Source organism: Dipodomys spectabilis, unplaced genomic scaffold, assembly GCF_019054845.1.
Source record: "Dipodomys spectabilis isolate Male_0828 unplaced genomic scaffold, ASM1905484v1 ptg000197l, whole genome shotgun sequence".
In the NCBI taxonomy this organism is placed as follows: Eukaryota; Metazoa; Chordata; class Mammalia; order Rodentia; family Heteromyidae; genus Dipodomys; species Dipodomys spectabilis.
In genome coordinates, this window is record NW_024870874.1 from 980,303 (window position 1) to 994,999 (window position 14,697).

The 14,697-nt window shown below is 40.8% G+C and overlaps 1 protein-coding gene across 2 annotated transcripts in view; it reads left to right on the forward strand.

The window, feature by feature from the left end:
* The first annotated feature begins 9,297 nt into the window (after positions 1-9,297).
* Positions 9,298-14,697, forward strand: part of Glcci1 (glucocorticoid induced 1) — a 68,118-nt gene continuing 62,718 nt past the window's right edge. For both annotated transcript variants that reach the window (XM_042696020.1, XM_042696021.1), the window contains exon 1: positions 9,298-9,813. In XM_042696020.1, coding sequence (XP_042551954.1) covers positions 9,333-9,813 — 481 coding nt within the window. In that variant the 5' untranslated portion in view covers positions 9,298-9,332. The remainder of the gene's footprint in view (positions 9,814-14,697) is intronic.

A 14,697-nucleotide genomic window follows, 5' to 3' on the forward strand; every position in this document is an offset into this window, starting at 1 on the left:
TGAGGGTGAGAAGAAATAGGGAGAAGGTTCTATAGAATGAAAACAATGTGGATGGTGATAAGGGAATTTCAATCAGTGAAAACCATCCTGAATGCCCATAATAGTGTGTCCAAGTTAATTCAAATTAAGGTGTCATAACAGTTAATTTTAAAAAGACATTTCTCTATATAGTATAATAGCAACCATCTTATTTTAAATGTAGCCAAGGAAGAACTGTGTTTACTCATGTGATTGGGTTTCCTCATTTCCCACACCTGGGGAAGTATCAGCTAATATTGACTTAGCACTAATTTATACCTGCTGTTGAGGGCCAACTACAATGGAGGAAAACTGGTACAAATTAGTGGGGTTCCGTAGTCCCAGAGAGAGACTGTGCTGTGACTGTTGTCAGTACAAATCACTTTTTCTAGAGAAGGGTAGAAAAATATTTTTCACAGACTTCATCTACTCTCGGTACCTCTACTATTATTAAGGTGCTCAAGATTCTATTGAAGGATGTTAGGAGTAGGTAAGATCAGTGACATCACATTAAAAAATATTTAGTTTATTAATCTGGGAGCTAGGCAAACTAGAAGCAAAACAAAATCTAAATTATCCGAGCTATATTATAAATAACTGTGAGGTAGTCATATCCACTTGTCTTTTCGTTAGTGAAATTCTTTATAATAAAGAAACATGTATACTCTAGTCCTTTAAACATTATTGTAGCTTATTTGTAATTGTAGCTGGCCTTTATTTCTGGTCTCACTTCTCCTTCTTTCTGCAAACCACTTCATTCTTTTCTCTCAGAATGCAGGCTTCCCTTGCTTCTTGGTACTCCTGGCAGAAAGGCCACCTCGTGTATAAGTAGGTTTCTCTGCTCACCTATCTAAGAGTCTTAGTGGAATAACATCAATTTCCTTTTTAAAAACAATTAGTGTACCTAAACTGTGAAAATAAGAAGTATTATATGACATTTTCATACCTGCATATACTTTGATTATATCCACCCATTCTGATACTCTTTCCTATTCCCTCAATTTCCCCTTCCACTTCCCTAATAGTCCCTTTTTAAAATCCTCCCCTGCCACCTACATAAACAATATGATATGATACTGTTGCCATTTTAATCTTCAGATCCATTTTCCTGCAGATGACATAATTTCATTTTGTACAGTCAAATAAGACTCCATGGTATATATTTACATTTTATTAATCTATTCATCCACTGATGGACATCTAGGCTAGGTTGTGCATAGTTACAGAAGAAACATGGATGTGCAGGTATCTCCATGATAGTCTGGCTTTGATCCTTTTGAGTATATACCCAGAAGTAGAATACCTTAACCTTTCATTTCTTAGATCCAGAAAATTTGATGAGACCAACTCTAGTTGTCAAAATCAGGTTGAATCAACTGTTATTAGAGGAGCAAGGTTATTTTAAACAAGCATAGTGACCAGGTCCAAGTTTTCTGTATGTTGTGAATGGGTTCATTCTCAAAGAAGAGGGTCACTTGCTTGCCAGATACCCCACGCAGCATCTACCAACCCATTCTTCTAGACATTCAATCTGTTTTGTTAAGATTACTTCCCTCTGTCTTCTTTCCTAGTTTTTCTTTTTTAAAATACTTTCTCCTTCTATTCATGTATACTTTCCCAAAACATTTTCATTGGCTTCCTGTTCCCTTATTTCTATGCCTTTCTCCTTTGTGAATTTCATCTGTGCCCATAGCTTCGACTACCATGTATGTATATGGAAAATTCCCAAATCCTTATTCCTGTTATTCACAACTTCATTATTCCTTTAAAAAAATAACAGCCTCCACTTGAACAACTTCTGGGTTTTAAATCTGTAGCTGAACTCAATATCTTTTCCCCAAACCTCTACCACTTTGTCCTCCTGTCCTGGCTGCCATGTTCCTGTTAAAGCTATGCCTAGATTTTCAAGATCCCAAGCTAAAAACCGCAGAATTGTCTGTCTCCCCTTTTGTGGTTCACACAACCTATCACCAGTCGGGAGGCATCATTTACATCTTTGCTTTCATCATTGACATATTTACATTTTTACTTTCTCCACACCCTCTGTCATTTCCCTAACTTTCACTACCTGAACTCCTTTGGACTGTTCTCAAAGCCTTCTAAATCATCTTTCATCCTTCAGTGTTTAACTCTTCTTGCATTCAGTTCCATAAAGCTCCATTCTTGTTCTCCCACTTACTCAAAAATCTTCAACAGAGTAGGAGAATGCAGTCATAACATTCAATGTGAAAACTATAAAATTAGGAAAATTGAGAGGAGGGGTGGGTTGAGAGAGAGAGAGATGGAGAGAAACATAAGAGGGGTGGTATTGATCAAGATGCTTTGTATTCATAAACAGACATGTTGAATGGTAACCATTCAGTACAACTACTTAAAGATAATAAAAACATAATGAAAAAACCTTCAACATCTGTCCAATGCATACTCATAAAGTGTAACATACTCCCCCCTCCCCCTCCTACCTGACATCAACATTGTCTTCCACTGACCATCAGCCATTGGCTGCAATCATCTCCTTGCAGGTTGGGTGTGCATTTCTGACTACAGGACTTCACCACTTTTTCTGGAGCCTTCCTTCAAAAGGGACATGTACATATGTGTTTTTTTTTTAATGGAAGTCATACATTTAAATGGGGTTTTAAAATTTATTTGGGCATCTTTATTTACCGAAGTGTGCTCTACATTCTGCAGTGATACTTCTCAGATATTTCATAAGTAACTTAATTGGGGACTTTTTATGGTTTGATGCCAGGATTATACCATTAAATTTTCATATAGGTTTATTAGATACATTAGTGTAGACCCTTGCAATAAGATGCTGAACAGGTACTCAGAAAATTGTATGATACTAAAACTTAAAATCATAAAAAGGAACTTTTCTGGTCAAGTATTGCCAATGAATTGCTTATACCTTAAAAAGAGTCCTTCATTACATTTACTCAGGTGGTAAAAAGTAAAATTCTTCTATAAAAGAAGCTAATGAAACACTTGTATAACTGTAACCTCCCACTTCCAAATGCTATGATATAAAGCAGATTTCCTTCAGAGGACAGCTTTCATGTATTGTACACACTGGGCTTGGGACTTACACAAAAGAAATGTTACAATGTGGAAAGAGTTAGACTTCACATTTCTTTCGTCCGCCCCCCCCCCCCAATGCTATCTATTAATATGCTGGCTTTTTACAAGATAATCTTTTCATTCAGTGGTAAACAAATACTTCTATGTCTGCTTAGGCTATGTGCCATTGGCATCATACTTAGCTACCAGAGTTGCTGAGGAGATGAAAGCTGAAACTTTGGTTCCTTGTAGGAATAACTGAATAGTTACTCTTCTGATGACATTACCAGTTACAAATAAAATCTTTGATTTCTAGTGTTTCTTCTGAATTTCTTAAAAAGATAAAATGTCCTTATTTACAGGTAGAGATGTTCTCTACTGAATTACATGTCATTTATTTTCAGTTCCTTTACACAAGCCCCTTGAGAATAGCTGTTTGTAGCAAGGAGCTAGAACTACCAATCAGCAGATGTCGCTCCTTAACTGATATTCCTTAACTGTCCTTCTGGGTCAATTTCAGTTATGTTTTTTTTTTCCTGTTTCAACTGCCTTTTCTCCATTACCAATTTCAATTTCAATTTTCTACCTCTGATGAGCCTCCATGAACCATGAGGACTAATATTAAAAAAATCTTCCATTATGAGTGCCAGCTCTGATGCAAATGTATGTGTGGTTTACAGTAGCCACATGAAACATTTTTCTGTGCAGCAGCATGGTGGGAATGGAAGACAGATTGGAGTAGATTGAATAGGAAGCCAGAAATGAAGTGTGGATGTCTCACTCCAAAAGTATTGCTGTGGGAGCATCAAAGAATCTAACTGCAGATAGAAAGGATAGTACTGGAATCTTTGCTTTGCTTATTTGATGTTAGTATGATTGCATGCTCAGATCAAGAATTTACAGCAGAGTTACACTGGATTTAAAAAACATATATATATGTAAAACATGTTACTAAATATATGTACATATTTTTGCAGCAGAGATATACTTGTTCTTATCAAATATTTTTTCTGATAATAGAAATTTTAGTTTATGAGATAAGCAATGGCTAAAATTTGCTATTCTTTCAACACCATTGAACAAATCCTTATTGATTATTGTCTACCATGTACTAAGCACTACAGAGATTCAGCAATTATAAAATTGATATGCAGGATACAGGTTGACCCATTGTAACAATGAAACATACAAGACACTACATTGAAAACAAACTTTACAACTTGGGAGGTGGGGGGAGTAGTTGTGGAGGTGGGAGGGAAGGGATGGTAGGGGAAAAACAAAGGAGGGGGTAACAATGCTCAATAGGAAATGTACTCATTACTCATGTAACTGTAACCCCTCTGTACAGTATCTTTACAATAAAAAATATTTTAAAAACTGATATGCAGTTTTGCCTTCAACAAAAATAATTATATATGTATATACATATCATTGTACCACATATCTATATGTACAAATAATATAGATATATCCAATATCTATACATAGATATTATATATACAGATATTTATATATCTATATCTATAGATATAAACATAGATATCTCTATATAGTAGTATCTAGAGATATAGATATATCTATATGTATATAGATATACACAGATATCTATAGATATATACATAGATAATGTGATAGTTGAATTATAATAGGTAATGTGAAAAAATTCAATGATTAGGAGAGGCCTAAGAAGTACTTGAGATTCTCAGAAGGTTTTCATGGAGTAGTGATACTAAAACTTGAAGTAACTGTTTATATATGATCAATAATCTAGAGTAAAGATCTGGTAGGAACAAGGGAGCAGGCTATGTGGATATCTGGGATAAGAACCTAATAAAAACAAGGAAGGCCTAGTACAAAGGAACATGTAGACTGTTGTAAGGAGTAAGGAGTTTTACTTTAAGCATCTATCAGAGACAAAAATCCAAACCAGGCTTTATCATTGTTATTAGAAATCCACTTAGAAAAGAATTTAATCAGCTTAAGATGAATATCATTGTAGATCTATTTAGTGTTCTCTTCCAGCCATGACCTCATTGCTGATACTGATAGTCTGGACTGTTTCTTAGATGTGGATGACTCTTGGATATTATATTAGCTCATTTTTAATTCCTGTAGCAAAATACTTGAGGCAGGTAAACTTGATAAAGAAAACAAGCTTATTTCTACCCAAGGTTCAGGAAGTGCAAGGTCAAGGGACCTCATTTGTGATGGTCCACTTGCTGAGACTCACTAGGTGTCCCATGGTAAGAGACGGAATGTGGGTATATGTATGTTAGGTTTCTTTCTTTCTTCTTAGAAATCCACTATGAGCCAATCATGGGGGCTCTACCCTAGCATCTTTATCTACTCCTAATTACCTCCTAAAGGTCCCACCCTTAAACACCCTAGTCAGATTAAGTTTCTACTCACTTAATACCTCACAGTGGGAATTAAATTTCAGCATGAGTTCTAGGGGACATTCAAACTATAGCAGATGCTCAGCTTGGAAAATCCACAGAATGGATAGAACCAAAGGGAAAGATTTCCAGAGCTTTGTAGGACTGAGGATTCTTCCTTTTCTTGCTCCACGAGGGCAGCATACTGATTATATGTAGGCAATTACTCTAAGTTTTAATCTAACCTAAAATGTGGCCCATTATTTTAGAATTAAGAAGTAAAGATAACAGAAGTCTACCTTGGATTAGTTAATAGGGGATTCTTGTCTCACAGATAGCCAAGGTACAGGCTACTGAGAAGAGTATGTCTCATGCCATTGTGCTATCATTTTGTCTTCTTGCCAAGACACCACAGTAAAATACGACATGACTAATATTAAGCCTTATAGAGAAATTGCAGAATTTTTTGCATTCAGCACAATAGGGAAAATATGTACTGGGACTATCTATCCCACAGCTAGTATAGGAGTCTAACAACAAATTTCTATCCTATTTGGGAACATTTCTCCAAAACTTCTATTCACTCTTGCAGCCTGCTATTTTCAATAATAATAAAATATTGTGAACTCAGCAAACATACATTTGAAAGCAGGTACTGAATTTACTTTAGTTCACTCAATTTATGTGGTTTGAACTTATTAAATATGACCATTACTGCTTACTTCATGAGAAACAAGGTTTCAGATACAAATTTTCTTTAGCAAAGAGAAGGTAACTGAATTTCCAAATAGGTCATGATTACCTAACTTTGTGGGTCTGCAAGAGATATGTGATTTAAGTTTACTATAGAAGATTTGAGTAAACTGATAATCCTTAAATAATACAGCCAGGTATATTGTTTTAGTTCTATGTCAAGTACTGATCATTGTAATTGTGGCTTAATATAAATTTAGAATTATTGTTATTTAATGGGTTGAGGTTGTTCTATACTTATATTTAGCAATGACCAGATGATATTAATATAATGAAATTATGCAACTTAGACATTTTACCACTATTTTATAACCTCAACTAATTTTTATCTGTCAAATGTTTTATTCTTTTTTTATTGTGAAAATACTGTACAGAGGGGTTACATGGATAATGAATACATTTCTTATCAAGCATTGTAGCCTCCTCCTTTGTTTCCCCTTCCCATCCCTTCCCATCCCCCCCCCCCCAATCCTCCCGGCTCCCCCGGCCCCTTTAAATGTTTTATTCTTGTTATTCTGAAAAAAGTCACCAAAAACTTTTTACTCAAAAAGAATTTAATCTCTTATTTAACTTCTACACTAATTTTTATATGGGAAAGGCAATACAATATGGAAGTTGCATCAAATTTAGAAGAGTAATTTTGGCTTTAATAATTAAATGCTATTCTGAAATTGAAAACCTAGTGAGGTGTTTTCACTAGTAAAATTTCTTTTGAACTAATAAGGACTTAATCTCTCAGAGAAGAAAGTACATTTTTAATACTTTTTATTGTAAAAATACTGTACAGAGGGGTTACAGTTACATGAGTAACTATTTCCTATAGAGCACTGTTATCCCTCCTTTGTTTTTCCACTATCCCTTCCCTCCCCAACCTCCCCAACTCCCCTCCCCAATTGTAAAGTTCGTTTTCAACATAGTATCAGACTTTTAGATTTGTGTGCACAGCTGGGGTTTGAATTCAAGGGTTCTTGCTTTCCTAGAGCTTTTTCACTCAAGGCTGGCATTCTACAACTTGAGCCACACCTCCACTTCTGGCTTTTTGCTGGTTAATTGAGATTTGTGTTACTGGACTTGCTGCAAACATGATCCTCAGGTCTCAGCCTCTTGAGTATTTTAAGATTATGGGCACAAACACTGGTTCTCAGTGGACTGTTGACCTAGTCTTCTGCTTTAGATTCTTAGCTCCCTACTTACTAGCTGAGTAATTTCAGTCAAGATCTTTAGTCAATGACCTTCAGTCATTGTTCCCCTAGCTAGGAATGCATTAGGGATAATAGGACATACCTTGTGAGTTATGTGAAGAATGAGCACATACAAATGTTCTTAGAACAGTGGCTGGCACATGGTGAATGTTCACTAGGTGTTATCTATTATTTTCATCTGTGATAAAGTGAGCCACTATTACTCTAATAGGATAAAGTACTGGGTGAAATTTTGTATTTTTATTGGGTTGCATAAAAAAATTCAAAAAGAACCTAGCATGCTTTCTGATGAGCACACACAGGAGCAAAGAAGAGATGGTTCCTCTAAGTGAAATTGACCTTTGCATAAAGTGCCTGAAATCAGAGGAGGCTTGTCAATGTAGGCAGACACCAGGCCACCAGGCCACCAAACGTCCACCAATCTAACATCTGCTTCTCCTTTTTAGAACTTATGGAAATTAATGGAAGGCATCTGATGTAGATCCTGCTTAAGGTTTAGAACTTTTATTGGGGCAGTAAATTTAGCTTTTGGATAGTCATTCAAAAATCTTTGCACCTCCTTCATTACAGAATATTATCATTTACCACAATGGATTATTTTTACATTGCGTCTGGTAATTATGTTTCCCCAGAGGCCATTGGCTTCAGGAAAGGCAACAGGGTGCCCTCCATTAGTGGATCCGAGAGCGTAAGGACGTAGAATTCCTGGCTGACCTCTGCTATTGAGGGTTGTAGTCTTGAAACTCAGAATGTGACTCTCCCTGTTCGCTGAGTACCTGTAAATGTTAGGATAGGCAGGAAAGGGAGGTGTCTTCTGTTCTACACACTCCAGACACCGTTTCGGTTCCCTACAATAGTATTTCTGATTCCTAAGGGTGCGAAACCCATGGAAAGTCTAACTAACCTTGAAAAAAATCTAGTCTTCTGTTCTCACTCTACCAAACATCCCGGATGCAAGTGTGTTTGCAAAGTAAGTTTGCCGAATGTTTCAAGTTGTACAGGCGGCCCAGGAGGGTGGGACGCTCGCAACCGGCTTACCCGGGCGTGCCAGTGTCTGTGGGTGTCGGAGCACGCGCAGGACACACTCGGACCCACGTTCCCCGTCTTGCTCGCACCTCAAAGGCTGTCAACTCTCCTGCCCCTCCCCGCGCGCACCGCCCCCTCCTCACTCTTCCACCCCCCCTAAGTCCCGCCCCCAAAGGAAGATTCTCAACTGTGGTTGGAAGAAGCTTCTTTCATTCTTAGCCCAGGACCAACCATTCGAGTTCTGGTGGAGGGCGGGGGAGCCAATGGGGACTTTCGCTGCGGCAGCTGCCGGGCCCGAGCGCCGGGAGGCGGTGCCGGGGGCGGGCTGCGGGAGGAGGATTAGTTGCCTTTCCAAGTGAGAAGCTAGTAGAGGCGGCGGCGGCGGCGACGACGGCGGGGACAGCGGCGGCGTTCGCGGTGCAGCCGCGGAGCGCGCGGCACTGCGAGGCCCATTCCACCTCCACACCCCCACCCCCACCCCGGGTTCCCAGAAGCCAGAGTCGTGGGCCGCCGTGCAGCCGCGGGCTTCCCCGGCGCGTGCGGCCCCGCGGGGACTGAGCGGGAGGAGGCTGCGGGCGGCCCCAGAGCTGCGGGATCCGGGCCAGTGCCCTGACAGCGCGATGCCCGGGGCGGCAGCGGCGGCTCCCGGCTCCTCGCGGTCCCGGCCGTGACTGCCACGCCGAGCCCAGCGGGGCGGTTGGGGCCGTTGGACGTTCCCCTCCCCCTCGCCGAGCCGACAGGGGTGCGAGTGGGGCCGGGGGAGCCCCGAGACTCCTCCCTCCCGGCCTCCGCCTCCCCGTACACACCCGCACGCGCTCGCGCCGGCTCCCACACGCTCGCCCGCGCGCCTCGGGGTCGGCCGGCGGCGGCGGCGGCGTCCCGGGCCCGCGGAGCCACCATGTCCACCGCCTCCTCCTCCTCCGCCTCCTCCTCCTCCAGTTCCTCCCAGACCCCTCACCCCGCGCCGCAGAGGATGCGGCGCAGCGCCGCGGCTTCCCCGCCGGCCACGGCCGGGAGCGCGAACGCTGCGGGTGCCGGGGGCGCGAGCTGCGTCCCGGCCGCGGGAGCCGGCCGGCTGCTGCAACCCATCCGCGCCACGGTGCCCTACCAGCTCCTGCGGGGCAGCCAGCACAGCCCCACGCGCCCGCCCGCCGCCGCCGCCGCCGGGCCCGCCGCCGCCCCGCTGGGCAGCCTCCCGGGGCCCGCCGCGGCCCGCGGCCCCAGCCCGCCCAGCCCGACGCCGCCGCCGCCGCCGCCGCTGGCCGCAGCCCCGACCGAGCCGGCGCCGCGAGCCAAGGGCCGCCCGAGACGGTCCCCGGAGAGCCACCGGAGGAGCAGCTCACCTGAGAGACGGAGCCCCGGCTCGCCCGTGTGCAGAGGTAGCGAGCCCAACCCTCCCGTCCTCCCGGGCCGGCGTCTCCCCGACGGCGCCCTCCGCGCGCGGAAACTCCAGCCTCCCCGGGCCGCGCTGGGCTCGTGCGTGCTCCAAGGTGTGACGGCGGCTTCGGGAGCCTCCCCCGCCCCGCGGGCGCCGCCGGGCTCGCCGCGCGGGCGGCCGGGCAACTTTCTCCTTGACCCTCACGCCACCCCCTCCGACCGGTCTGTCTCTATCGTTTCAATCTCCCGTCCCTCGCCTGCCTCGGAGGGCGGCGGTTTGTTTGTGTCTTCTGCCCAGTGTTGGGAGCCGGTTAGCTGGCTGTCTCCGGCTTGCTTGTTGGTAGCCGGGGGAAGGAGCTGGGCGAAGCCCGTCAACTCGCACGCAAACTCTGCAGCGGCGGCGGAGGTGGTCGTCGGAATCCCTGCAGCCTTTGTGCTTCCCTTCAAAGTTCCTGCCGTGCCGGGATCGGTGTTCGGTTTTCACTCCGGGAGGGCTTGGGGGCGGTAGTCATTTTGTAAGGCTTTCCTTGGGATGGGTAGTAGGGACACCGTGAGCGTCCAGTGGAAGCGTATAGGTTTGTCTTTCTTTCCTCATCCCCCCCCCCCCCCTTCCCCAGCCTCTACTTTTTATAGTCATGTAGCAGAGAGCCCTACTGCACTACAAACGGTTTTATGCCCAAATCATGCTTTCCATGAAGGATTTCTGAAAGGAAAAAAAAAAAACCAACAACAAACCTATTTGTGGAGGGAGTTCACTTTTTCCTTCCATTTTAAAGTGCACTTTACAGTTCAGATGAGCTGTGTAAAGATCTCAAGTTTCTTTTTGTTGTTGTTGTTGTTAGATGTCAAAGGTAATAGTGAGTTGGTGGATGGTGTGGACTTCTCTTAAATGTTTTTTGTTTTCCTTTGGTTTTGTTTATGTCTAGCGACACAGTGCATGATCTAGTTGAGTCCTGGGGGAGAAAAATATTAGCCAAACAGGAACTTAAGCCCATAAGGGAGAGTAGTGTACCTAATATTATTAGATACTAGCATAGAGCTCCAGCTGCTGCTGCTGCTGCTGCTGCTGCATTGTGGAAGGAAGGGGTCATAGGAAGGAGTGGGGAAGAAAAATCTCTGCTTGGAAGGGAAACACTGTCAAGCTCTGTATTGTGTTTATGTGGTATGTGGAATTTTTTTAAATGGGGGTTTCTTGAAGAAGGTGTTAGAGTTGGCGAAAGTGTTTGCATTACAATGGATCACAGTTTTTAGTGGTTTTAGTTTTAATATTTCAGGCCTGTAATTAGCGTGTTCCCAGGCATTTGTTTTCAGAACACTTCATGGTGAACCCCAGGGTAGGATGTAGTGCAGTGGGATAAGTGCACGAGCACCAAGAAACACATCCTGTAATCTGTATGCACCGGGAGGAATTTGCTCCCCCTTCTTCCCCCAGGTCAGGCCAGCTGCTGCAGAAACTGACATCCTCCAGCAAATCCTGAATGAATGAAGGAAAACAACGTGATCGCCCTAATAATGACCACAACTGAACACACATCTTTGGCTGTATTTTATAGAAAAGGCCACCATTTTCTAACAGATTAATGCCATATGCAACTCCTTACACATTTTCAAGAGCTATATTAAATGAGAGGTAACAGAAAGAGGGTAGCAGTTACATAAAATTTTGAGTGATTTAGCTTTAACAATGCATAAATTGAGTTTTGGGGATTTTCTTTTAGAGAGTAATATAAGAAGCATAAAATAAGCACTGCTGATTATGTACAGACGGTTTTGTTAGCAGAGTCAGAGAAGTTTTAGCAATTGCTGCAACAATATAATGACCAACTAGTACCTCTTTCTTTTTGTTGATAAACATCAACATCTGACAAAAGATAATAGTACAGCTTGTTTTTCTGCATCCTTCAAAAGCCCTAATTGCTTAGGAATTACATGCCCCATCATCAAGTAGTTTTAATGAAATTTGTGATCAGGCTTAAGCTCTCCTCTTTGTTGTAGCATGGCACATCGAGTTTAATGCAATTTTAATGCAGTCATGATGAAAACACTTTTCTGAGTCTTGTTGTGCAGGAGACAGATTTGCAGTGTCAGAGAGCTTGTGTTGGGAATTGAAAGGCTTTCTTTACTAGTGATGTTTTTTCTTTTTTTTTTTTAAACACCAGGTGGTTTTGTCAGTTTCTTCCATTGAAGTGATTTTCAATGCCACCTCTGTACCCCTCAGTTCCCTGATTGTATTACTCTTATGTTCCTTCTCTACATCTTGCCTCTATTAAAACTACCCAACCAATCTGTTTTGTCTACTTAGCCATTTAAAAGCATACTGTGAGTTGGTTGAAATTTTCAAGTGATTACTCAGTTTCTCTTGCATTCTGCAAGGTTCTGACTTTGGTGGATTTCAGCCTCCACTGGTCAAGGCTGCCACTGCCGCTGCAGACACTGACATCACTATACTGCATGAATGAAAAACAACGTGCTCCATGTCTTCCTCTGCTCTCCACCTTTCCTTTCTGCACAGTTCAGTGTGTGTGTGTGTGTGTGTGTGTGTGTATTTAATATGGTGGTATTATCCTGGGCTTTGAAACTACATTTTAAAATATTAAATCAAGTAGATAGTGGTTCAAGGGATATGTCTTTCATATAGAGGAATATTATTTACAGAAAGCTTCAAGGACTGTGGACTTTTGGATTAGAGGTGTTATAACTGAACATTCAGTGTACTATGCATTTTTGTCTGGCATGATGATTATGGAAGAAAATTTTAAAACTCTTAAGTTTTCTAATTCTTTTGCCAAGAAGAAATTATGAAACAATGGAGTCTCTTATGTACATTATATCACTTTGTCTTAAATATATGTGTGTGTGTGTATATATATATACATATATATTTACAGAACTACAGCTAGACTAATAGAGAACTGATACTCAGATTACTTTACAAAGCTGAGGAAAAACTAAATGCTATAAATAGAAGCAGTTGTAATATTATCCAGACACAAATTTATAAATCTCAGCAAAAGGTAGTGATTTCCTTTATTTGTACTAGTCTTAGATAATTTAAATGGTTACCATAACAGAAGGTGCATAAACTTGAAAACATCTTGCTCTATAAAGAAGACATGGAGTTTAACAAATTGAAAGTTTTGTTTATGCTAATAGATTATAATCTTTCTTGTTTGTATTTTTCTTTCTTTTGTATTATTAAAACTTCAAGGTTTGTTATTTATATTCATTTCTGTACTTCTGCTATTAGCAAACTGTCACCCTCCCCCTTGTTTGGTTCTGAAGGGTCTTGAAGGGGTGAATGACAAGCTGCTGAATGCGTCCTCAGGCTCCCTGTGATGTGTTTGTAATAGATGTAAAATCATAAAGTGTTATGCAAATAGTTATTTTTGTGATGGTAATACATGAAGTCTACCTTTGAGATAAATAGAACAAGTCAAGTGAGACTATAGCCAAATGTTAGTGCTAAAATTAATGATCTTTAAGCTAAAGCCATTAGTAGTAACCCAAAGAAAACATAAAGTTTTTTTTTCTCAAACCTCATAGAGCAGAACTCACGGATTTAAATATAGATTTTAAAAAAACCCTCATAGTGTTACTGTGCAGGATTCTACGTAGCGAATGCAAATCCTCACGGTTTTCTTTCTTTTCTTTTTTTTTGTATCAAGATGACATGTAAGTTCAAAAAGATGTAAAAACACTTGCATTAGGATACTGTAGTTAGAGAATATGTTAAGTGTACAGACCTTATTTATATAGCTTTTGTGACAAATAGTGTGTATTAGTTTCTGATTTAGCATTTTAGTTTTCTTTAGGTTTAATGCCTTAAGTGATTGCTAACTCTAGAGTGAAATTTGAATCAGATTTTTCCTGTGTCTTGAGAACTTCATTGTTTGTTCATAAGGAGGTTATGGTTCTATTTTGAGATAATACAAAGCCAGTCAGCATATAATGTGTGATGACTGCATGCAATATATTTATAGCTGTGTTTTAACCAATTAATTTGCTTTCAATATTTTGTCTTTCCATTAAACTGTGCTCAGATGTAGGATACAGACATTTTAAATAATTTTTCTTTTTTTTCAGAAATAGATAATCTGTTTTTGGAAAGTTTATGTCTAAGCTAGTACTTTTGGGGATTGAAGTCTTCCTCCCCCTTTATAGTTTTTTTTCCCCTAAGCTTATATTATGATCCTTACACCATGAAAATGGGTAAAAATTTTTAGCTTTTTAAAAGTTTATTTTGAAGTACATTTTTTGATAGTCTAGCAACGGAATATTTGTTAACAAAATTTGTCAATAAGTCCAGAGACAGACTGAAATTTTTGTGCTTTAAAAGAAAAATTGAGGGTATAATCCTGTGAGGACACTGGTCATTCCAGGGAGCAGAACTCATCCTTTTCCATCTTTTGAATAATAATAGTATTATCTCCTAAAGGCATTCAGTTTCTTCTTTTTAACAAAAGAAATAAAGTTATAGCACAAACCTTGGGTTCAGTAATGGTTGCAGAAAGAAATACTGGTTTTCAAGAAAGGTTTTGAACCTCTGAGAACTGCAATGAATATAAGCAGCAGCAGTGTTCATTATTTATAGATCTAATTGTGTCCAGTCACTTACCTCACGGTGCTTAATATTTCTAGCTCCATGAGTAAGTAGTCAAACAAATAAATGGATTTATAAAGTTATTTAATCAATATAGTAAGTTATGCTCAGAGAATATATTTCTTTCAAATAACTTACTCTGAGCTTATTGAATAGTGAATACCTAAGGTATACAAAAACACCTACAATTTTTAAAACTGTAAAGTTCTGTATGTATATGTATCAAACTGAAAATCACTTCTTTCATTACAGAACTTTTGACACAGGTACATTTTGTTCATTCAGG